The sequence below is a fragment of the Pongo pygmaeus genome, chromosome 16 (genome assembly GCF_028885625.2).
Source record: "Pongo pygmaeus isolate AG05252 chromosome 16, NHGRI_mPonPyg2-v2.0_pri, whole genome shotgun sequence".
Lineage (NCBI taxonomy): Eukaryota > Metazoa > Chordata > Mammalia > Primates > Hominidae > Pongo > Pongo pygmaeus.
The window spans coordinates 34,523,076-34,547,601 of record NC_072389.2 but is presented as its reverse complement, the minus strand read 5'-3'; the positions used below and the strand labels follow the sequence as shown (position 1 = coordinate 34,547,601).

The following is a 24,526-nucleotide window of genomic DNA, read 5'->3' as shown; positions in this document are numbered from 1 at the left end:
ATAAATTTTGAGGCCTTGGAAGGGTGGGAGAACTTCTAGGTGCCTTATGGTAACTGATAGGATCAAAGAGTTGGAAACTGGGTGTATTAATTATCTGTTGCTGCATAACAAATCACACCAAAACTTAGTGGCTTGAAAAGCACATTTATTATTTCATAGTTTCTGTGGGTCAGGTATCCAGCCATTGTTGAGTTGGATTATCCAGCTCAAGACTTCTCACAAGGCCACTGCTAGTAAAGAATCAAGAACCTCATCCTAACGTCTTGCAAAGAACTGAATCCTGCCAACAACCATGTGAGTGATGTTGGAAATAAGTCCTTTTCTTGTTGAACTTTCAGATGAAACCACAGCCCCGTCTGACAGCCCTGTAGCAGACTCATTTGTTTTGCAGACATGTGCAATGAAGCTAAGGATACATGTCCTGAACATGGTCAAAACAGGATGCTTCCTAATCCATGTCCATGGCTTGCCTTCTTTCTAGAGCTCTCCCATGGCTCACATAGCTGTGGATTCTGGTTCTGATGCCATGCCATTAGCTCATACACCATGATTACAACTGAATTCATCATCTGGGTCCTAAATGATTTCCATCCTCCTGTCCTATTTTGGTCAAGAGTATTTCTACTTCTCCAGTCCTCTAGTATGGTAGGCAGCTTCCAGCATGGCTCCCAGCGATCCCCGTCTCCTTGTCTTCATGCCCGTGTGTAGTTCCTTCTCCTTGTGTATATGAGCTGGACTCAGTGACTTGGTTTTAATGAATAAACACAGCAAGGGTGATGGATGCCACTTTGGAAATTAGATTATAAAAGACAGTGACTTCCATCTTGTTCAGACTCTTTTCACATGCTTGCTCTGACAAAGCAAGCTGGAGAGATTCATATGGCAAGAAACTGAGTCCTGGAACCAATACCCCCCAGATGCCAAGGGATGACTGTTGTGTTATTGTCATCATTGTTGCTTTAAACAATTGTTCATCAGAAGAGATCAAAGCTTCAGAGACCATTTTGGCTCTTTCCACTCCTGTTTCCAGTAGAGCTAATCCCTATATCGTCTTCTTTGTGACTGTGAGATTCTCATCTTCATCTCACTCTCCACACCCCTCCTGGGTTCAGGCCTTGCTGTCCTCAGGCCAGGGGCACATCCAGCCCTCATGCTTGTCTCCATGTGCCCCTTAGTTTGCCAGATCTCCCTTCTAAAACACTTCTTGTCACCTCTTATAGGCACAGTTTAGGGTCACTCTTTGTGTAAGGCACAGAGCTCTCAGCCCACCCTTGGGGGCTCCTACCACCAACCCCTTTGTCTTTCCTGACCAAGCCTCACCCAGCCAGCTCCATGGTCCCTCTTCCATGCTCACTGCTCTGCTGATCTCTGCCTCTGTGTCCTTCTCCTCTCGTGTGCGTGGAAGCGGTGCCCAGTTCCCCTGTCTGTGAGACCTCCCATCCACCAGGATCGTTGACTATTGACTTTCCGCAGCACTTCTGTACTTGATATTTCCACCCTCTCTTTCTGTCTTAAATATTGACTTGAAATCATTATCTAGTCATTTTTTAATCATAGATATCACTCACTGAAGATACAGTTAATCTTCACAACTGCTGTGCAAAGTAGATGTGATGATCTCCATTTTATGACTGGGGAAACGGAAGTTCAAGGCCATACAGCTAATAAAAGTCACTGCCAATAATCCAAGCCCAGGCCCATATACTCTTTCCTACCCAGGGCTCCATGACTTCTCCTCCATTTGATTGGGAAACAAGGTGTTTCTCCAAGTCTTCTGAATCCCCACAATAATTGGGGATTTTACTCTAGGGTAGAAAACAAAGTGATATGTGCAAATTTCTGACAGACACATACATTTCAACCACAATTTATTAAATATTGACCAAGTTAAATGGATAGCAAGGTTAATTTATATTTTGTAAAAAAAGTAATGAAAATGTTATATTTTTGGTAACACTGCATGTCCGTATCAAATATAAGTGTTGAAAATTTTCCATTTCTAGTCAGTTAAGTCTGACTCTGTTCCATTAAATATCTACATTAAATGAAGTACCATACTGTCTTAAGATTTATGCATTTATATGAATAGACTCCAGGGTGTAACACTTTAATCTATAAAAAGTACTAACTAAAAGTAACTGTTGCCATGGCAACACACTGCATGCATTAGTAGCCTTCAAAAGCAAAGCACTTTTGGAAATGAGCATTTACTGATGCCCCGGACAAAACGAAACTCAATGGAATGGATTTTAAATCACCGTTAACACTTGGAGCTTCATTCCTAGGTTTAAAGTAGATCACAGAGCTTCACAGCACACAGCACATATATTATTTTTCACTTAAAAGAGAGTATTTCGTTAGTGAGTGACTGCTGATTTTCTATACACATTTTGAGAAACTCAAAAAGATAGATTTTAAAGTGAATCTAGATGAGCAAGGTCCTAGAAGAGTTATGAACATTTGGCAACACAAGAGTGACGGAGAATAGAGCACTCTCCCTGCGTGAAGTCGTTGCACAAAGTCAGAGTGATAAGACAATTTGGTCCTGGCAGAGGAAACATAAAGAGATGGATGCAGCCTGCAAGAGCCCAAAATTGCCCTCATGGACCTTGGATGGGCACAGGAAAGCAGTGGCACACAAGACCTGTGGGGAGACGATGGATGTGTAGATGAATCTGTTAACAGCAATGATGGGGAAACCCCCTCACTAGATGGAGAGCATAGGGTTGGATCCCTGCCTCATGCTGTGTAACAAAGGCAAAGTCCTATTGGATTCACTACCCACATATGAAAAGGAAATCCACAACCCAGATACCAAAAGGTGAGGGGAAATGTCTCTGAGACCTCAGGGAAGAGATTTCTTAAACAAGACTCCAAATGCACTTATTACAGGGCAAAATATGATGAACACAACCATATAAAAACTAAACATTTAAGGTGTATTAGTCCATTGTCACACTGCTATAAAGAACTAACTGGGGCTAGGTAATTTATGAAGAAAAGAGATTTAATTGACTCATAGTCCTACAGGCTGTACAGGAAGCATGGTTCGGAGGCCTCAGGAAATTTACAATCATGGTGGAAAGCGAAGGGGAAGCAGGCACGTCTTACCATGGTGCAGCAGGAGAGACAGCACAGGGGGAAGTGCCACACACTTTTAAACCATCAGATATGGTGAGAATTCACTCACTATCCCTAGAATAGCAAGGGGGAAATCTGCCTCCATAATCCAATCACCTCCTACCAGGGCCCTCCTCCAATTCTACATGAGATTTGGGCAGGGACACAAATCCAAAATATAACATGTGGTCAAGTGCAACAGCTCACGCCTGTAATCCCTGCACTCTGGGAGGCTGTAGGAAGATGGACAACACAGTGAAATACCATCTCTACAAAATTTTTAAATTGACCAGGCATTGTGGTGCATGCCTATACTTCTAGCTACTTGGGAGGCTGAGGCAGGAGGATTGCTTGAGCCCAGGATTCAGTTCAAGCAACAGCTCCAGTTGGCGTGAGCGCAACCACCCGCGGCATAATTAAGAGCGCTGGGGCGGGGGGGGGGGGGCGGGGGGGGGACAGGGAACAGACAGTCTCCCGTGGGAGTGCGGGCGGGCGTGCGTGCAACGGAAATCCCGCCTTCCGGCGCCCGCGGTTGGCCCTGGCCGCAGCCCGTGAGCGCCAAGCAGGAAGATAAACGGGATTGCGGGAAGCGGGAGAGTCCGGAGGAGCCGCGAAGGGCTTCTCTTCCCCTTTGGCTGCGCCCGCGGAGCAGCCCCTTTGCGATTGGCCTTACGCGGGGGGGCGGTAGTCCCGCGTCCGCCCGCCCCTCGGGCCGCGAGAGGCGCCGGGATCGTGGGCGCGGGCTGAGCCAGCGGCTGCTGGGTGGCTGTGTCCGCAAACCGGCCGGGCGAGGCGGCCCGGCCCAGCGCGTCAGGTCCTGGCCTGGGACACCGGGGCGGCCGGCGGCGGGGGCGGTGCGGGCGCGGGGCTGGCGGGCGTGGGCGCGGCGGCCGCACCTGGGACTGCGTTGACCGCCCGCGGCGCAGCCTCCGGCCTCTCTTCGTCTATAGGTGGTGGTGGCTGTGGGTTTTTCTACTAGCGATCCTTTTGAGTAATTTGTTGAACGCACGCGCCCTGCTGTGGGGTAAAGCGGCAGATTTATGCTGCTGTTATTTGTCCGTTAAAACGATGGGCTTCCTGTCCTGTGTGTGTACTTTTTGGATTTGAGGGCAGATGACATTGTGACTTGGCCTCATGTGAGCGTCCATTCTCCAGGTCTCGCCAGCGTGGTGCAGAAACCCGGCACACCCTGCCTACCTTGGAAGGAGGCTTTCCCTTCCCCGAACCTCCCTCTCCCTCCATCTCTTCCCTCTTTCCCTCTCTCCCCCTCACTCCCTTCCCCCAGCTCTTCTCTCCCCTCTTTCTGTTCTTTCTCTCTCTCTTTTTTTTTTTCTGCATTAAACTTTTTCGGGAGTGTCTTTGTAAGTTATTAAAAAGCGTTAGGTCTTCAACATGTATGTTTACTTGCAGGCCTGAGAACTGGGAGGAAGCTGGAGAAAAGATGCCCTCTGAATCTTTCTGTTTGGCTGCCCAGGCTCGACTTGACTCCAAATGGTTGCAAACAGATATACAGGTGGGATTTGACATGTCTTTTTCTTGATGTGTTTCTGCTTCCATTAAATTTCTCGGGTAAGGCTTTTTTTTTTAGGGCATGTAAGGGGAAGTCAGTTGTGTCTTGCTATATTAGAGGAGCAGGTTTATTTCCTGTAACTTACAATGTTAACAGTCTTTATGGCTGTTTTTGTAAATTGTGCACGGCTGCCTTTTAATTAGTTTCTTGCAAGTGCACGAAACTTGAGATCTATGAATAGGCAAAATTTTTTTCCTATTTATTATTGCTGGTTAAGAAATCTGCCACACTCCTAACCATATCATGGTGACTGTTGTTACTGACAGTTTTTGAGCTGTTTAGTTAACTGTGGAGGGGAAAATTGGAGAAGTAAGTTCAGTAATTATGGCCTGTAGAAACTCACTGATTTTATGAGGTCTTGTGTTTGTGTTTCTGGAGAGATGAGAGTTAGTTCAGTTGAGCTGTTTGGTTTGTATTTGTAACCAATACAAGGACTAAGGACAATTGTGTTGAAACTGAGGTCATGATGTTAGGATCTTGACGGCTGAAGGCTCCAAATAAATGGTATATATAGAATTCTATCTGACTTGAAATTTTCCCTTTCTGGACCTCCACATGCTGAGGCTAACAGTGTCCATATGACAGTGCCTTCCATGACAGGAGTCAGCAACTTTTTTTTTTTTTTAGTCACGTATCAGTGATTCACTCTGTATATTTTAAAAAGTTTTAACCTCTTTCTCCTAGCCCTCCAGTATTTGTTAATAAATTAAAACGTTCCCCAAAGTGTTTTCTGTGAAACAGTAGTTCCAAAAGATGCTCTTAGAAAAACTAAGTACATGGAAAAATCTAAACTATGTGTTTTATTCATTACATTTGATGAATTTTTTTGTTGTTGTTTTTTCCTCTCGAGAGGGAGTCTTGCTCTGTCACTCAGGCTGGAGTGCAGTGGCATGATCCTGGCTCACTGCATCCTCCACCTCTTGGGTTCAAGCAGTTCTCTGCTTCGGCCTCCTGAGTAGCTGGGATTACTGGTGCCCTCCACCTCGCCCAGCTAATTTTTATGCTTTTAGTAGAGACGGACTTTCACCATATTGGCCAGGCTGGTCTTGAATTCCTGACCTCATGATCCGCCCGCCTTGGCCTCGCAAAGTGTTGGGATTACAGGCTTGAGCCACCGCGCTTGGCCCACATTTGGTGAATTTTTTTGCCCTTTGTTCTTTTAAAAATCATGGTTAGAAAGCAGAGCATAATTGTTCTTTACGTAGATCCCAAGTGATTGGGATTTTTAGGGAGATTTTTTGGCACTCAGTAAATGTCTTTATTTTTAGTGTGGCATGATGTGTGTTTTTTATTATTAGAAAATATTTATAGATAGATTTATACATATTAAATTCCTTTTTTTTTTTTGAGACAGAGTCTCACTGTGTTGCCCAGGCTGGAATCCAGTGGTGCCATCTCGGCTCACTGCAGCCTCCGCCTTCTGGATCCAAATGATTCTCCTGTCTCAGCCTCCCGAGCTGCTGGGATTACAGGTGGCTGCCACCACGCCCGGCCAATTTTTGTATTTTTAGTAGAGATGGGGTTTCACTATGTTGGCCAGGCTGGTCTCAAACTCCTGACCTCAAGTGATCCCTCGGCCTCCCAAAGTGCTGGGATTACAGGTGTGAGCCGCCCACCTGGCTCATTTTCACTCTCCATTAGCTGCTTTTTTCCCCCATTCATTTCCTACCTTTCTGTGTATGATTTCTGAATTCAGTGTATTTCACGTCTTAACCTTCTGAATTGTTTGTTCTCTCATTTTCCATGTTGTTAAGGAAAATAAGAGGCTAAGTGAGACTTATAAATTTGCATGTAGTTTCTCAGATCGGGATAAATGCTCACCTGTTGCAGAATGGGACTCTGCTCTTGCTTCACCCAGGATGCGTTTCTCAGTTTCTTTCTAGAGTGGGGCCACACTCTACTCCAGCCCTCCAGACCCAGCTCCCTGCTCTGATATGATGATATGATTCCACCAGACTGTATTCCAGCTGTCCTCCCTAACCTGGACCTAGATATTTTCTTTTTTTCTTTTTTTTTTTTTTTTTTTTTTGGTGAGATGAAGTCTCACTCGGTGGTCGGTGGTCCAGGCTGGAGTGCAGTGGCACAATCTCGGCTCACTGCAACCTCCACCTCCCAGGTTCAAGTGATTCTTCTGCCTCAGCCTCCTGAGTAGCTGGGATTACAGGTGCCGGCCATCACGCCCAGCTAATTTTTGTATTTTTGTAGAGACGGGGTTTCACCATGTTGGCCAGGCTAATCTTGAACTCCTGACCTCAAGTGATCTGCCTGCCTCAGCCTCCCAAAGTGCTGAGATTACAGGCGTGAGGCACCGTGCCCAGCCCCTGGACCTAGATATTTTCTCATGACCCTTTCCAAAGCCAGATTTGCATCGATTAGTTATATGTATATGATAGGTTTTTCTAAAGTTTTTTTTAGATGTTATCTTTTTACTTTAGTATAAAAGTGCTTTGAATACGCTGAATGTTAAATACATGTTTGTAGAATTTCGTTGAAACTTTAATATTAATGAGAACCATTAACTTTTTTTTTTTTTTTTTTTTTGAGACGCAGTCTCGCCCTGTCGCCCAGGCTGGAGTGCAGTGGCATGATGTCAGCTCATTGCAACCTCCGCCTTCCAGGTTCAAGCGATTCTCCTGCCTCAGCCTCTCGAGTAGCTGGTATTACAGGCACATGCCACCACACCTGGCTAATTTTTGTATTTTTAGTAGAGACGGGGTTTCACCATGTTGGCCAGGCTGGTCTCGAACTCCTGACCTTGTGATCCGCCCGCCTTGGCCTCCCAAATTGCTGGGATTACAGGTGTGAGCCACTGTACCCAGCTGATGTTTTTTTTAATTAAAAAACTTATATAAAATTTATTTTATTGTGGTATCTAGTTGAGTAAATTTTGACCTCTATAGATTCATGTAACCCCCACCATCATCAGGATGGGGAAGTTTCATCACCTCAAAAGCTCCCTTAAGGTGCTCCTTTTTATCACATGTTCCCTGGCCTCCTACCCTGGCAACCACTGATCTGTTCTCCATCGGTGTAGGGTATTCTTTTTGAGAATGTCATGTAAGTAGAACCGTATTTTAAGTAACATTTTGAAACCATCTTCATTTACTCCCAGTTATATGTTTGAGATTTATCAGTTGTTCTGTGTATTAATGGTTCTTTATATTGCTGAATAGTAGTATTTCATCATTTGGATGTACCACATGGTGTTTATCCATTCTGCTATTGTAGGACCTTGTGGTTGTTTCCATTTTTCTTTCACAATTGTAATCCTGCTGTGAGCATTTCTGTACAGATTTTGTGTGAATGTAGTTTCCATTTCCCTAGGATAAAGACCTAGTAGTGTGAAAGTTGGGTCATGTGCTGAACTGTTTTCTGAAGCAAGTTAAGGCATAGTTTTAGATGGTCTTAATGACTTAAAAATATTGTGATCTAAAAAAGTTTACCAAGGTGTCATCTGTGTTAAGAACTTGAAATGCACCACTATTTCTTCATTACACTTTTGTTTATTCTTTGGAAAATACGACTTAAATAGCACACAGTTTATTTGTTACCATAAAAATTCTGACTAAATTTAAAGTTATATAGGTGTATATAGCTACATATAACTATATATAGTTATGAGTATTAATACTAATATTGTATCTTTGAAATTTCATGATTCTGCCCTATTTATGCAAATGAAAACGGTTGGTAAATATTTTGCTAATTATTACTTGAACTGATTTTCTGTGTCAGTTTTTGTTCATGTTTATTTCAGATAACAGAGGGGTCTCTATATTTCAATATGCAAAGTTTTACCACCAAACTATTTCTGTACCTTTTAGGTGTCATTTTGTTTTCATCACCAATGTTATCAAATTATTTAACAATCATATTGCTTCTAAATAATTTCTATTTGTAAGCCTACCTGTACACTATAATTAAATGTTAACTAATGTTTCTTATAGAAAGAAGTCATCTATACTACATAATTTTCACTCTTAAGAAACTGATTTCAGTAGAATGGCTTAAAAATCCCATTAGGAAGTTGATGGAATATCATTTTGGAAGACATGCTTTAAATAATTTGATATATTGGTTTCTTTTCTTTTCTTTTTTTTTTTTTTTTTTTTTTTTGAGATGGCATCTCGCTTTGTCACCCAGGCTGGAGTGCATTGGCACCATCTCGGCTCACTGCAAGCTCTGCCTCCCAGATTCACGCCATTCTCCTGCCTCAGCCTCCCGAGTAGCTGGGACTACAGGCACCCGCTGTCATGCCCAGCCAATTTTTTGCATTTTTAGTAGAGGTGGGGTTTCACCATGTTAGCCAGGACAGTCTCGATCTCCTGACCTTGTGATCCACCCGCCTCGGCCTCCCAAAGTGCTGGGATTACAGGTGTGAGCCACCGCACCCAGCCAATGTTTTGGTTTCTTTATGAAAATTTTACTGGATCTGTTACAGATATGATTGATGTATTTTATTTTTAAGTTGTCAAACATTCAGTTCATGATGTGTGTTTAACTTTTCGGGGAGGGACATTTGCAGAGACTGACTAATGGTATGGCATTCTGAAAAGCGGTTACAGATTAAAAATTTTTTAATTCTGCAGATGATAGTGTTGAACAAAGTGGAACAAAGAAAGAAGATCTGGATGACAGAGAGAAGAAAGATGAAGAAGAAACTCCTACACCTGTATATAGCACCAAGTGAATTCTGGACAGCTGGGTATGGGGCAAGCAACCAGGTAATCTTCTGAGTTTTGGCACTTTGGAAAGCTTGATCTGACACTCCTTTTCTAAATAACTTGGATGGATTATTAGTAATTTTTTGGTAACAATTTTTTTTTTTTTTTTTTTTTTTGAGATGAAGTCTCGCTGTGTTGCCCAGGCTGGAGTGCAGTGGCGGGATCTCGGCTCACTGCAAGCTTTGCCTCCTGGGTTCACACCATTCTCCTGCCTCAGGCTCAGCCTCCCGAGTAGCTGAGACTACAGGCACCTGCCACCATGCCTGGGTAATTTTTGGTAGTTTTAGTAGAGACGGGGGTTTCACCGTGTTAGCCAGGATGGTCTCGATCTCCTGACCTCGTGATCCGCCTGCCTCGGCCTCCCAAAGTGCTGGGATTACAGGCGTGATCCACCGCGCCTGGCCAATAATGTGGTAGTTTTATGTTTAACTTATTATTTATTGTTATTTTTGAGATTGGGTCTCACTCTGTCGCCCAGGCTGGAATGCAGTGATGTAATCATAGCTCACTGCAGCCTTGGACTCCTGAGCTGAAGTGATCTTTTTGCCTCAGCCTCCCAAGTAGCTGTGACTACAGGTGAACAACACCACGCTTGACTAATTAGAGACAGACTCTCACTGTGTTGCCCAGGCTAGTCTTACACTCCTGGCTTCAAGCCATCTTCCTGCCTCAGACTCCTGAGTTACTGAGATTACAGGTGTGAACCACTGCACCTGGCAGTAGATGTAACTTTTTGAGGAACCAGTAAACTGTTTTCCACAGTGGCTACACTGTTTCACATTCTTGCAGCCGTATACCAAGGTTCCAGTTTCTCCACACCCTCACCAACACTTTTTCTTTTTTTATCCTTTTCTGATGATAGCCATCCTTTTTTGTGTGAGTAGGTACAGCATCTCGTTGTTGTGATTTGCATTTCCCTGATGATCAGTCATGCTGAGCATCTTCTTACATGCTTATTCACCATTTGTATACATTTACTGGAGAAATGTCTGTTCAAATCCTTTGCACATTTTTTTTTTTTTTGGAGACGGAGTTTGGCTCTTGTTGCCCAGGCTAGAGTGCAGTGGCGCAATCTTGGCTCATTGCAACCTCCACCTCCTGGGTTCAAGTGATTCTCCTGCCTCAGCCTCCTGAGTAGCTGGGATTACAGGTACCTGCCACCATTCCTGGCTAATTTTTTGTATTTTTAGTAGAGACGAGGTTTCACTATGTTGGCCAGGCTGATCTTGAACTCCTGACCTCGGGTGATCCACCCACCAAGGCCTCCCAAAGTGCTGGTATTACAGGCATGAGCCACTGTGCCTGGCCCTTTTGCCCATTTTTTAATTGAGTTTTTTGTTTTGGGTTATAGGAGTTCTTTATCATGGATGGAGTTCATAATCTCTTCCCTTTCTCCAACCCGGTGAAACCCATATATTTATTCTTTGCTTACTTTATTTTGTGTAATTAAATTTTTTAAATGTGTGATGCATTTTTGTTCCAATTAAAAATATACCTGGATTCTTATAAAAATGTATAGATGATAAAGATTTCACCTGACTGCCCACCCCAATTTCAGTTTTCCTCTAAGAGTTAGCCACTATTATCCCTTCAGTGTGGATATTCAGACTTTCTTTTCCTTGAATGGACATACCTGTGTAAATATACATATATAAAAATAATTTGTGATGCCAGGCATGGTAGCTCACGCCTGTAATCCCAGCACTTTGGGATGCTGAGGTGAGAGAATTGCTTGAGGCCAGCAGTTTGAAGCTGCAGTGAACTATGATTGTGCCACTACACCCAACCTGGGTGACAGGGTGAGACCCTGTCTCTTAAAAAAAAGTCCGTATGTGGGGTTAATAATAGTACCTGCCTTGTAGGCTATTATGGGATCAGCACAGTAGGCCAGGCAGAGTGCCTATGCAGTTATCTTGTGTGTAGTAAGTACCAGCATATACTACCTGTTATCCAGAAGTTTGCTGAAATGTGCCTTGTATTTTCTCTCTTTCCATTTTCATCAGTTTTACTAGAAGTTATCAGTTTAATTGAGTTTTTTCAAAGAGCCAGTTGTTGGTTTTATTGATTTTGTTTGTTTTGTTTTTCATTGATTTCTGTTTACTCTTTATTATTTCCTTTTTTCTGCTTCCTTTGGGTTCCATTTGCTCTTCTGTCTCTTCTAGTTTTTTTTTTTTTTTTGAGACACAGAGTCTCGCTCTGTCTCCCAGGCTGGAGTGCAGTGGCACCATCTCAGCTCACTGCAAGCTCTGCCTCCCGGATTCACGCCATTCTCCTTCCTCAGCCTCCCGAGTTGCTGGGACTACAGGCGCCCGTCACCACGCCCGGCTAATTTTTTGTATTTTTAGTAGAGGCGGGGTTTCACCATGTTAGCCAGCACGGTCTCGATCTTGTGACCTCATGATCTGCCCACCTTGGCCTCCCAAAGTGCTAGGATTACAGGTGTGAGTCACCACACCCGTCCCTCTTCTAGTTTTTTAAGGTAAAGGCTTAGATCATTGACTTTAGATTTTTTGTCTTTTCTAACAGGTGTTCAAAACTATAACATAAATTTATCTCTAAGCGTTGTTTAGCCACGTTTCACAAATTTGGAAATGTTTATTTATTTTCATCTTCATTAAGTTGAAAATATTTTCTAATTTCTTCTTTTACCCACTTATTTGGAAATGTGTTATTTCATTTCTAAATGTTTGGGGATTTTCGAATATCTCTTGTTAACAATTTCTAAATTAGTTGTAGTCAGAGAAAATATTCTGTGATTTCAATGTTGAGGCTTGTCTTAAGCCCCAGAATATGATCTGTTCTGTGGAATGTTTCATGCACACGTAATAAGAATGTGGCCGGGTACGGTGACTCATGCCTGTAATCCCAGCACTTTGGGAGGCCGAGGTGGGTGGATTACTTGAGGTCAGGAGTTCGAGACCAGCCTGGCCAACATGGTGAAACCCTGTCTCTACGAAAAATACAAAAATTAACTGGGTCTGGTGGTGGGCGCCTGTAATCTCGATTGTGCCACTGCATTTTAGTCTGGGTGACAAAAGTGAGACTATGTCTCAAAAAAAAAAAAAGAAAAATGTGTATTTTGCTGCCCTGTAAAGCTTAATGAGATCAAGTTGATAGTGTTCAGGTATCCTTGACTTGAAATAATTTTCTGCCTACTTGTTCTATTCACTGTTAGGAGAGGAGTTGAACTAACACACAAGGTTGGATTACCACATTAGTTTGACATGAATCTCAGAGATCTTACCCATACCTGATTACTTAGTAACTTTAAAGATACAAGTAATATCCTCACTTGTGTGCTCAGGCAAAGTGGGGAGAGATGTGGGACAATCTGTGCAACTCCCCCAAGTCCGTCCTCTTTGAACCCCGCCTGAGAGATGAGACCTCTCACTGAGGCATGCCGTCCCCTCACTGAGGCATGTCGTCCTCTCAGGTGTGTCGTCCCCTCACTGAGGCGTGTTGTCCCCTCAGGTGTGTCGTCCCCTCACTGAGGCGTGTCATCCCCTCACTGAGGCGTGTCGTCCGCTCACTGAGGTGTGTCGTCCCCTTACTGAGGTGTGTCGTCCTCTCAGGTGTGTTGTCCCCTTACTGAGGTGTGTTGCCCTCTCACTGAGGCGTGTCGTCTTCTCACTGAGGTGTGTCATCATCTCACTGAACAAGGAGCATTAAGGATGTGCAGTGTTCCCATTTTGTAGTCAGATGGTTTATACACCTTAGGGAACCTTTTCCAGGGAGCCATGTCCCATAAGTCTGTGGATTTTAGGTATGTTTACCAAACACAATCCTCAACTAACCACATCTTGCTAAAAACATTTCATAGATAAGGACTCTTTTCCTAGCAAATACTAGTCATTTATTTACAAAGAAGCCAGTCTCAGCGTCTCAGCGTTCTGGGGAGATGAGCCCCAGTGACTGGCCTTTATTTCCCTGGAGTATCTCCATTGTGCTGGGGAGGCATGAAGAGCAATTTCACTGCTTAGTTCCTCTTCTGAGGAGAATTGAAATCTCTCATGCTAATTATGGATTATTTTCTTTCAGCTCTGCAGTTTTTGCTTCATGTATTTGAAAACTATGTTACAAGGTGCATGCAGTTTTTTTCTTTTTTTTTTTTTTTTTGGGAGACGGAGTGTTGCTCTGTCCCCCAGGCTGGAGTGCAGTGGCGCAATCTCAGCTCACTGCAACCTCAGCCTCACAGGTTCACGGCATTCTCCTGCCTCAGCCTCCCGAGTAGCTGGGACTACAGGTGCCCGCCACCACGCCCGGCTAATCTTTTTGTATTTTTAGTAGAGACGGGGTTTCGCCGTGTTAGCCAGGACGGTCTCAATCTCCTGACCTCGTGATCTGCACGCCTCGGCCTCCCAAAGTGCTGGGATTACAGGCGTGAGCCACCACGCCCAGCCAGGTGCATGCACTTTTAGGATTTTTATGTCATTTTCGTAAATTTGACCCCCTTTATCTCTGCTGATATTCTTTGTTGTGAAGTAACCTTGGTCTGACTACCCTCTTTTCTTCTGATTTGGTGTTTGCATAGTGTGTTTGCCTGGTTTAGCTTTTTTCACTTTCAACCTCTGTGTATATGTAAAGTGGATTTCTTTTAGGTATCATATAATTAGGTCTTGCTTCTTTATTCACCCTGACAACCTCTGTTTTTTATTTGGAATCTTTAGACCACTTGGGTTTAAATCTATCATCTCTGGCATTTTCAGTTACATCTTTAACTTGTCACTCTCCACTTGCAAATGGTATTACGCTGCCTGAGCTGCGGGGCAATGCTCTGACCACAGCTTCCTGCTTCTGACCTGTTCTTGGTTGGTTGTGTTGCTGTGTCATATGTCCAAGTGAACACCACGGCCTGGCTAATTCTGTATTTTTGAGTAGAGACAGGGTTTCGTCATGTTGGTCGGGCTGGTTTCGAACTCCTGACCTCAGGTGGTCCACCTGCCTTGGCCTCCCAAAAGCCACCACGACCGGCCAAAAAAAAAGTATTTCTGTTAACCTACATGTTTATCATTTTGGGCCCTTAAGGTTTTGTTTATATCCAGTTGCCCTCTGGTATCATTTTCCTTCAATTTGAAGATCTTCATTTATCATTTCTAGATCTGCTGGCAGAGAAGTTTTTCAGTCTGTCTGGTTATCAATTTTGGCTTTATCTCTGACTCTACACAAATCACTTTGTCTCACCTTGGGCCTCTCATGTATAAAATAGGAGTAAGTGGCCGGGTGCAGTGGCTCACGCCTGTAATCCCAGCACTTTGGGAGGGCGAGGCGGGTGGATCACGAGGTCAGGAGATTGAGACCATCCTGGCTAACACGGTGAAACCCTGTCTCTACTAAAAATACAAAAAAATTAGCCGGGCGTGGTGGCCCGCACCTGTAGTCCCAGCTACTCGGGAGGCTGAGGCAGGAGAATGGCGTGAACCCGGGAGGCAGAGCTTGTAGTGAGCCGAGATCACACCACTGCACTCCAGCCTGGGTGACAGAGTGAGACTCTGTCTCAAAAAAAAAAAAAAAAAAAAAAAAAAGGAATAAGTATAATATAATGTAAATAATTAAAATTATATAATATATATAAAATAAGTGAATACTTATCAGAGAGTTGCTGTGCAAATGACGTGAAATAATGCACTTGAAGCTTCTAAGTCAGTGCCTGGCACATACTGTTTGATAAACATTTGTTGTGATTTTTAAAATCTGTTGTTTTGCCTTTCTCCTTCTTTCCCCTCACCTAGCTATCAAAGTACCTACAGTTATGGGTGGGTAACTAGCCACGAAGTATACCTTTCTTGCTCAGATTAAAGCCCAGCTTGTTGACTGAGGGCGGCTTTAATGAAGAGGGTTTACTTGGAAGCTCTGCTTGCTCACAGGTATGGAGCTTTCGCAGAACCGACTCTCTACCTAGCAGCCTTGAAGGGGCTTGGATTCAAAGCATGTTCTTCAGCCACGTCATCTTTAGTCAAACTGCAGGTGGAATTTGTCGCTTTTAGAATAGCTCCTATTCCTTTCATCCTTTTTTTCTTTTTTGCTTTTGCATCTCAACCTAAAAGGAAAAACACATTAATTTGAGCCATAGGAATTTAGAACTTGCTTTTTCTTTTGCTTAGATACGTTTGACTAAAACTTCCTTTTTCACAGGTTTATTTTTTCCAACATTTTATTATGAAAAAAAAATACAGAAAAGTTGAAAGAATTTTACAGTGCGCACCCACATATTCACCACCTAAGACTGTGCCGCTGGCATCATCCCACGTGCTTTATCACTGCTCTCTCCACCTTTTCATCCCTCTATTCATCTATCAGTCCCTTACATTTTTTTTTTGCAGTGTTTCCAAGGAGACCTCTGGACACTTGCTTCTCAACATTGCCGCATGTAGGCCCTCAGCAGGAGTTCAGAAGTGTACATTTCATAGTGAGCCTTCTGGGAGTGTTAACAGATCACAGCTTTTCTTTTTGTCTAACGAAAAGGGCTTGCTGGCCATTTGGTGTTGTAATCTCTTAGGAGAGTAAACTCTTAGTGACTATCTGAATCATTCTTAATAATTCTCTCTGCTGTGTAAAGTAGGTCTAGGAGGACCCTCTCTGACATTGTTGTTAGCATAGGTTTTAGCTTAAGGTTTTGTAAATGCTGCTTATCAAAGTGATGAAGTTCCCATTTGTTACTGTTTTTTGAGAATTTTTATGCATGAGTATTGAGTTTTGTCATTTTCTTTTTCTTTTTTTTTTTTTTGAGACGGAGTCTCGCTCTGTCGCTCAGGCTGGAGTCCAGTGGCGTGATCTTGACTCATTGCCAGCTCTGCCTCCAGGGTTCACGCCATTCTCCTGCCTCAGCCTCCTGTAGCTGGGATTACAGGCGCCCGCCACCATGCCCTGCTAATTTTTTGTATTTTTAGTAGAGACGGGGTTTCACGGTATTAGCCAGGAAGGTTTCGATCTCCTGACCTTGTGATTCGCCCACCTCGGCCTTGCAGAGTGCTGGGATTACAGGCGTGAGCCACTGTGTCCAGCCTGTCATTTGCTTTTTCTAAATCAATTGATTTGTAATCATGCAATTTTTGTTCTTTAGCCTATTAATAGGGTGGGTTACACTGATTTTTGACTGTTGAACAAGCTTTGTGTTCCTGCAATGAAACTACTTGGCGATGATGTGTAATTCTTTTTATATATTGTTTAATTCTACTTGCTAATAATTCACTGAATATTTTTGTGTCTATGTATATAAAGTATATTGTCCTGTAGTTTGTACTGTCTTTAGGTTCGATATCATGCTAATATTAGCTTCTTAAAATGAATTGGGAGGTTTTTCCTTTTCTAGTTTCCAGAAGAGATTGTTTTGAGTCTTTGTTAATTCTGTTTTAATGTTTGATGGAATTATCCAGTGAATTCATTTGGGTCTGGTAATTTCTTTTTTTTCGGGATTCTTAGAATTATGAATTCAGTTTTCTTGATAGTGGTAGGGTTATTCAGATGATCTATGTTGTATTTGGTGAGTTGTAGTAATTTGTATTATTTGAGGAATAAGTCCATTTTGCCCAAGTTGTCAAATTTATGTGTGTAGAGTTGTTCCTAGTAATTCCTAATTAATTATCTTTTTTGATATCTTTAGAGTCTGTGACATCACTAATGTTGGTAATTTATGTCTGTTGTTTTTTTTTTTTTTTGGTCAGTATTGCTGAGAGAGGTGTGTCAGTTTTATTGATCTTTTCGAAGAAGCAGCTTTTTGCTTTACTGTTTATTGTTTTTCTGTTTTCACTTTGTTTCTACTCTTACCTTAATTATTTCTTCCTTTCTGTTTACTTTTGGGTTTATTTTGCTATTTTTTTTTCTTTTAGGTTGTCGAGATGGGCACTTATATTATTGATTTGTTTCCAAGTTTCTAACGTACCATTCATTTAGTGCTGTAAATTTCTCTCTCATCACCCACTGTAGCTCTTTCCCATTCATTTTGATGTATAGTACTTGCATTTTCTCTCAGTTCAGAATATATTTTAAAATTTCCCTTGAGACTTCCTCTTAGATCCATGGGTTATTTAGAAGTTTTAAAGTTTAGTTTCTGAGAGTTAGGCAATTTTCCTGTAATTGTTCTCTTGTTGACTTCTAATTTGTTTCCATTGTTTGAGGGAACATATGCTGTGTGATTGTAATTTCAAAAACTTTGTTAGGTTTGTTTTATGCCTCAGAATATGTTCTAACTTAGTATTTGTGGATACTTGAACAGATTATGTATTCTGCTGTTATTGGCTGGAGTGTTCTATAAATTTTGATTGGATCTAGTTGATTGATGGTGATGTTGAGTTCTATACCCTGGCAGCCTTTCTGTCTCCTAATTTTATTAGAGAGAGATTTTGAGGTCTCCAACTATAAAAGTATAAATGTCTTTTTCTCCTTTCAGTTCTGTTCATTGTTTTTTGTTTCAAATTGCTGCGTCTTAATGCTGTATTGACCAAGTTCTCATTTTGTAATGTTGCCGTCTGTTCCTGGTAATTATCTTTTTCTTTTTTTTTTTTTTCTTGAGACAGAGTTTCCTCCTTTTGCCTAGGCAGGACTGAGGTGGCGCGATCTCAGCTCATCAACCTCCAAACCCACCAGGTTCAAGTGATTCTCCTGCCTCAGCCTCCTGAGTAGCTGTGATTATAGGGGCCCACCATCACGCCCAGCTAATTTTTGTATTTTAGTAGAGATGGGGTTTTGTCATGTTGGCCAGGCTTGTCTCAAACTCTTGAGCTCAGGTGATCCACCCACCTTGGCCTCCCAAAGTGCTAGGATTACAGGCATGAGCCACTGTGCCCAGCCCTCTTGGTAATTATCTTTGCTGTGAAGTTTACTTTATTTGATATTAATGTAGCCATCTTCTGCTGTCCTTTCAGTAATGTTTGCGTGATCTTTCTTTTTCTATGCTTCTATTTTCAGTTTGCCTATTTGAAGTCACTTTCTTATGGACAACATGTGGTTGGATCATGTTCTCTAGCCTATTCTCCCAGTGTCTTTTAATGTATTTAGACTTTACACTTAATTTAATGTCATTATTGTTAAATTGAGGCTTAACACTGCCATTTTATTTTGTATTTTCTATTTCTTTTGTTTGTCATTTTTTTGGTTTGATTCTTCCTGGCTGTCTGTGGTTTACTTGACCATTTTTAGCATTTTATTTTGATTTTTCTGTAGTGTTTTAGAGTGTATCTTTTTGTATAGCTTTTTTAGTGGCTTTTCTAGGTAATATATTACATATAGATTGAGCATCTCTAAACCCAAAATCCAAAATCAGAAATGCTCCAAAATTCGAAACTTTGGGCACCCCAACATGATGCCCCCAAGTAGAAAATTCCATTCATAAGTACTTAGCATGAATTTTGTTTCATGCACAAAATTATTAAGAATACTATATAAAATCACCTTCAGGCTCTCTCTATAAGGTATATATAAAACATAAATGAATGTATTTCGACTTGGGTCCTATCCCCAAAATATCTCATTATTTATATGCAAATATTCCTAAATCTGATAAAAATCTGAAATGCGGAGCACTTGTGCTCCTGAGCGTTTTGTAAGGGACACTCAGCCTGTGTGTGTATAAACACTTATTAGATTGTACCTGGCGTTGTCATTTACTAGTTTCAGGGATATAGAAACTACCTCCCCTGACGTTCCTTTATGTTCTCCTGTTCATAATATACTTGCCTTAAATATTTCATTTGCTTACATTTATAACCACATATGGCAATGTTATAATTTTTGGTTGAACCTTCAGACATAATTTAGCAAAGTCAGGAGGTGAGGGAAAAGTCTGTTGTATTTATGCATTGGTGTGCTTGTCATTTCCTTCTTCCGGAAGTTCCAGGGTTTTCTTCTTTTATGGTTGCTATTCTGCTTAGAGAACTTCCATTAGCCTTTCTTTTGGTGTGGGTCTTCTGGTGACAAATTCTGTTTTACTTCCTCTGAGAATGTTTTGCTTTCCTTTTCATTCCCGAAGGACATTTTTGGTGGATATAAGAATTCTGGGTTAATGGTTCTTTTCATCATTTGAAAAATATTTTTTACTTTCAGCTGGCCTCCATGGTTTCTGATGAGAAATTTGCTGTCATTTGACCTGTTAATCCACGATAGTTGAGGTACTGTTTTTCTTTAGTGGCCTTTGAAATGTTTTCTTTGTCTTTTGTTTTTTGGAGTTTGGTTATGATATGTTTTAGTTTGGATTTCTTCGGGTTCATCCTGTTTAGGGTTTGCTTACCTTAGATCTATAGGTTTATGTCTCTTGCCAAATTTGGGAACTTTTAAGCCATCACTTCTTAGAGTACCGTTTCAACCCTAACTTCTTTTTTTTTTTATTTATTTTTATTTTTTTTGAGACAGAGTCTTGCTGTGTCTCCCAGGCTGGAGTACAGTGGTGCAATCTTGGCTCACTGCAAGCTCCGCCTCCCGGTCAACCCTACCTTGTTTCTCCTGTCCCTTTGTGAGTTCAGTGACTGGAGTTGTTACAGTCCCATAGGTCCCTAAGACTGTTTTGTTTTTTGTTTGTTTTTTTTTTTCCGCAGGGACATATACTTCTTTCTTTTCTTTCTTTTTTTTTTTTTGAGACGGAATCTCTCCCTGTTTTCCAGGCTGGAGTGCAATGGCACCATCTCGGCTCACTGTAACCACCGCCTCCCGAGTTCAAACGATTCTCCTGTCTCAGCCTCTTGAGTAGCTGGAATTATAGGTGCCCACCACCATGGCCAGCTAATTTTTGTATTTTTAGTAGAGATGGGGTCTCACCATGTTGACCAGGCTGGTCTCAAACTCCTGACCTTGTGATCCACCTGCCTCGGCCTCCCTAAGTGCTGGGATTACAGCTATGAGCCACCATGCCCCACCTTAGGGGCGTGTATTTCTTCTGTGTTATTCACATTGGGTAACTTCTATCTTTTACGTCACTGATTCTTTGCCCTTTTTCCTCCACTCTACTGCTGTGTTCATTCACTGAGCTTTTTATTTTGGTTATTGTATTTTTCAGTTCTATACTTTCTATTTGGTTTCTTTTTTTTTCTTTGTCTTCCTTTTCTTGTCTTAGGCTTTCTATTTTTTCATTTATTTCACATGTGTTTATAATTGCTTGTTGAAGCCTTTTTATCATGACTGCTTTTAATTATTGGCCGCATTATTCCCACATCTTTCATTGTGGTATTTCTATAATGGTTGTTTAAAATTTGGTTTTAGATCTTCCTGGTTCTTGGTATCATGAGTGACTTTCTCAATAGAACATGTTGTTAGGCGACTCTAGGTGTTACTTAAATCTTCTGTGTAAGTGGTTAAACCTTTCTGTGACCCTGCTCTGGCGGGGATAGGGTGTGCTTCAGCTCATCACTGGCAGCTTGAGACGAAGTCCAGGCTTCCCACTTTGCCTAGAGGCCCCTGGTTACTGTGAGGCAGGGGTAGGAGTTCTGACTCCCCAGTGGTGTCCATGGTTTGTGTATTTTCTCACCCACTGTTTCAGAGTGTACATGAGTGATGGACTGGGCAGTCAGGATTGCGATGGAATAAGCAGGAGGGTGTCAGGGAGAAGGGCACGTGGGTGCTCAAGGGCAGAGCTGCCCTCTTGGAGCTTTGGGGTTGTTTCTGGGCTCTGCAGCCAAGCAGAAGGGAGATGTATTATTTAAAAGTGGAAAATGCAGTGACTCTTCAGGAAGGGCTTAACCCTTAAAGTGCTGGGCCAGCCTCCTTGCCTGAAGGGTGGCTCAGTGCGGATGCCCTGAGAAGGGCAGGGGCACTGCTTTACCTATCAGTCTTTCACTTCTCCATCTTGAGCCCAGTGTGCAATTCAGTATTCTTCATGTCGTTTTAAATAACTATTAGCTCTTAGCTGCAAAGCTCCAGCTCTCACATCCTACTGCTGGTGCTTGGGCGCAGTGTGTGTCACCCTGTGCCTTTCCAGGGAGTGGTGAGATGTGTCCCTCTCCTGCCTTCTAAGGTCCCTCCTGTCCAGTGGAGAGCATATCCAGGTAATGGGTAGCCGGAAAACTGATGTCTTCTGCCCAAGGGGAGGCAGCCAGTAGGGGTGTTGCTATTACCTGTCAGGATCCAGGGCTGCGAGGCTGGTGACTGCTGGCCTCCAGGCTAGTAAGCAGCAGAGAGGCAGGCCCAGAAGAGCCCAGCTGTCACCCTGCCACTGGGAACTGTGCTGTTATAGGGGATTGGTGGGAGGTAACTTACAATTCCCCTATAATGATCTGTACTCTGAGGTAGACGCATGCTTAATCGAAAGACCAGAATCCTTTGAATTATTTTCACTCATGTGATTGCCTTCTAGCTACTTACAAAACACTTCTTAGTATGGAAATTTTTGAAGATACATAGAAGAGAATAATATAATGAAATATCACTTACTAGTTGGAATGTGTATTCTAACTGGTTACTTTATCTTCCTCCAAAATATGTCCATAAATGTGTTTCATGAGTCATGCGTACTGGGTAATTTTATCAAGACATCGTTTTTATTTTGAATTTGGTTTTGCAACACAAAAATAATGGGTAGTGTTTTTCTCTGTTTAGGAGATGCGCTGCTGATAAATATTGATTGACTTCAGAGTTCTGTGTTAGTAACTTTTTTTTTTTTTGGGAAACAGAGTCTCCTTCTGTCACCCAGGCTAGAGTGTAGCAGCACAAGCTCAGCTCGCTGCAACCTTCCACCTCCTGGGTTCAAGCGATTCTTGTGCCTCAGCGTCCTGAGTAGCTGGAATTCTAGGTGCGCACCACCACACCCAGCTAATTTTTGTATTTTTTTTTAGCAGAGAAGGGGTTTTGCCATGTTGGCCAGGCTGGTCTCGAACTCCTGACGTGAAGTGATCCACCCGCCTTGGCCTCCCAAAGTGTTGCGATTACAGGCGTGAGCCACTGTCCCGGCCAACTTTTGTATGATGTTTTCAGAGAGGCACTATGCCATGGTGGTTCAGAGTCTCTGTCATGTGCTGTACTCCTCTGTGTGGCCTCGGAGAAGTTGCTTAACCACTTGGTGCCTCAGTTTCTTCATCCATAAAATGGATGGACAACACTGCTTGACAGTGCTGGTTGTGAGGGTTGCCTGAATTCGTATGTGTAAAGTGGTTAAAACCGTTGTTGCCACATATCATGCCTTTGAGTAGTACCTGTTGTCATCATCCATTTTCTCAACATTACAACAAACTGTGGCCACATTGTCCATAGGTGAGATGTTATCTTGTCTTGTTTTCTAGATGTGAATGAACTGAAGGAGTGTCTTTCTGTGCTGGTTAAAGAGCAGCAGGCCCTGGCCATCCAGTCAGCCACCACCACTCAGCCCTGTGACTCAAGCAGAGGCTGGTAATCTTGGAGCACTGTTTCATTGCCTTGAACCATTTTTCAGGAGAATGTCAAAGTTAAGTGGAAAAGCAGCGGCATTTCTCTGCCTCCTGTGGACAAAAAAAGGTAATATAAAGCGAAGAAAGAATCCTAATGGGCCGGGCGTGGTGGCTCACGCCTGTAATCCCAGCACTTTGCGAGGCCGAGGCGGGCGGATCACGAGGTCAGGAGATCGAGACCATCCTGGTTAACACGGTGAAACCCTGTCTCTACTAAAAATACAAAAAAAATTAGCCAGGCGTGGTGGCGGGCGCCTGTAAGTCCCAGTTACTTGGGAGGCTGAGGCAGGAGAATGGCGTGAACCCAGGAGGCGGAGCTTGCAGTGAGCTGAGGTCGTGTCCCCACACTCCAGCCTGGGCAACAGAGTGAGACTCCGTCTCAAAAAGAAAAAAAAAAAAGAATCCTAATGCCAGTTAAATATAAAATTCAGACTGTTTTGTTTCAGAAAGTTTAATTAAGATTTTCAATATAGTGTCTGTCTTCACCTTCTGAAATTTATTCTTGCTTTCCCTTTTTGTATGTTTTATGTAATCTGGAGAATGAATTTGCCAATTTGCTCATGTAGTAACAGACCATACTATGTAATCTCTGTCATTATTTATTCAATTAAAATTTTTTCTTTCTTTTCTTTTTTTTTTTTTGAGAAGCAACGTCTTGCACTGTCACCCAGGCTGGGGTGCAATGGTGTAATCATAGCTCATTCTAACCTTGAACTCTGGGTCTCTAGTGATCCTCCTGCCTCAGCCACCTGAGTAGCTGGGACTACAGGCACATGCAACCATGCCTGGCTAAATAAAAATAGTGAGTGTGTGTGTGTGTGTATGTGTAGATGGGGTCTTGCTCCTGGCCTCAAGCAATCTTCCTGCTTCAACCGCTCAGAGTACTGGGATTACAGGCATGAGACACTGCGCCTGGCTCTGTGTCTTTATTTTAAAGACTTTTTTCTGTCAGTAACTGTGGAAGCCAGCCAAAGCTTTAGATCAGCTCAAGTATAAATTTGAAAATGAATTCTGAACATTGTGTACGTTTTATTTTGTTTTGCTGCTGGGTAAGGAGATAGATTGTAATGTTCAGTGCCCATCTAGTTTAGATGCTTCATGTTTTTCCTTCCTAATGTGATTTTCTTATTCTTTTATTACAAGAGATGCTTTTGGGCCGGGCGCGGTGGCTCACGCCTGTAATCCCAGCACTTTGGGAGGCTGAGGCGGGCGGATCACCTGAGGTCGGGAGTTTGAGATCTGACCAATATGGAGAAACCCTGTCTCTGCTAAAAATAAAAAAATTAGCCAGGGCGTGGTGGCACATGCCTGTAATCCCAGCTACTCGGGAGGCTGAGGTAGGAGAATTGCTTGAACTGGGGAGGTGGAGGTTGCGGTGAGTGGAGATCGTGCCGTTGGACTCCAGCCTGGGCAACAAGAATGAAGCCCTGTCTCAAAAAGAAAAAAAAAAAAAGTGGGGATGCTTTTGGGCATATGAGTTTTAATTTGTTGATGCCTGATAATATATTACAGATTTCCTCTATTTGCTGACAGCCACTAGAATGTTTAAAGCTTATGTAAAATTGTACTTTTCCAAAATGAAGCTGTCTATCAGACTTTTGTCCTCAGAAGGTTGAACTACAAGATTGCCAGATGAAACTATATTTTATGTAGTTAGGAGCGTTGGCTTTATTTGACTGTGATAGTGACTTTGACTCCCTGGAGAGCACATAGAAAGTACAGGAGGCAGGAAGAAACAAGAGCAAAACCCTGATCATCTTGCTCGCCAG

At 42.6% G+C, this 24,526-nt stretch overlaps 1 protein-coding gene across 1 annotated transcript in view; it reads left to right on the top strand.

The window, feature by feature from the left end:
• Positions 1-24,526, top strand: part of LOC129014587 (uncharacterized) — a 33,492-nt gene that overhangs the window by 334 nt on the left and 8,632 nt on the right. The window contains exons 2-5 of the mRNA XM_063652344.1: positions 1,221-1,394; positions 3,669-3,934; positions 4,531-4,633; positions 9,280-9,414. Coding sequence (XP_063508414.1) covers positions 1,221-1,394; positions 3,669-3,934; positions 4,531-4,633; positions 9,280-9,414 — 678 coding nt within the window. The remainder of the gene's footprint in view (positions 1-1,220; positions 1,395-3,668; positions 3,935-4,530; positions 4,634-9,279; positions 9,415-24,526) is intronic.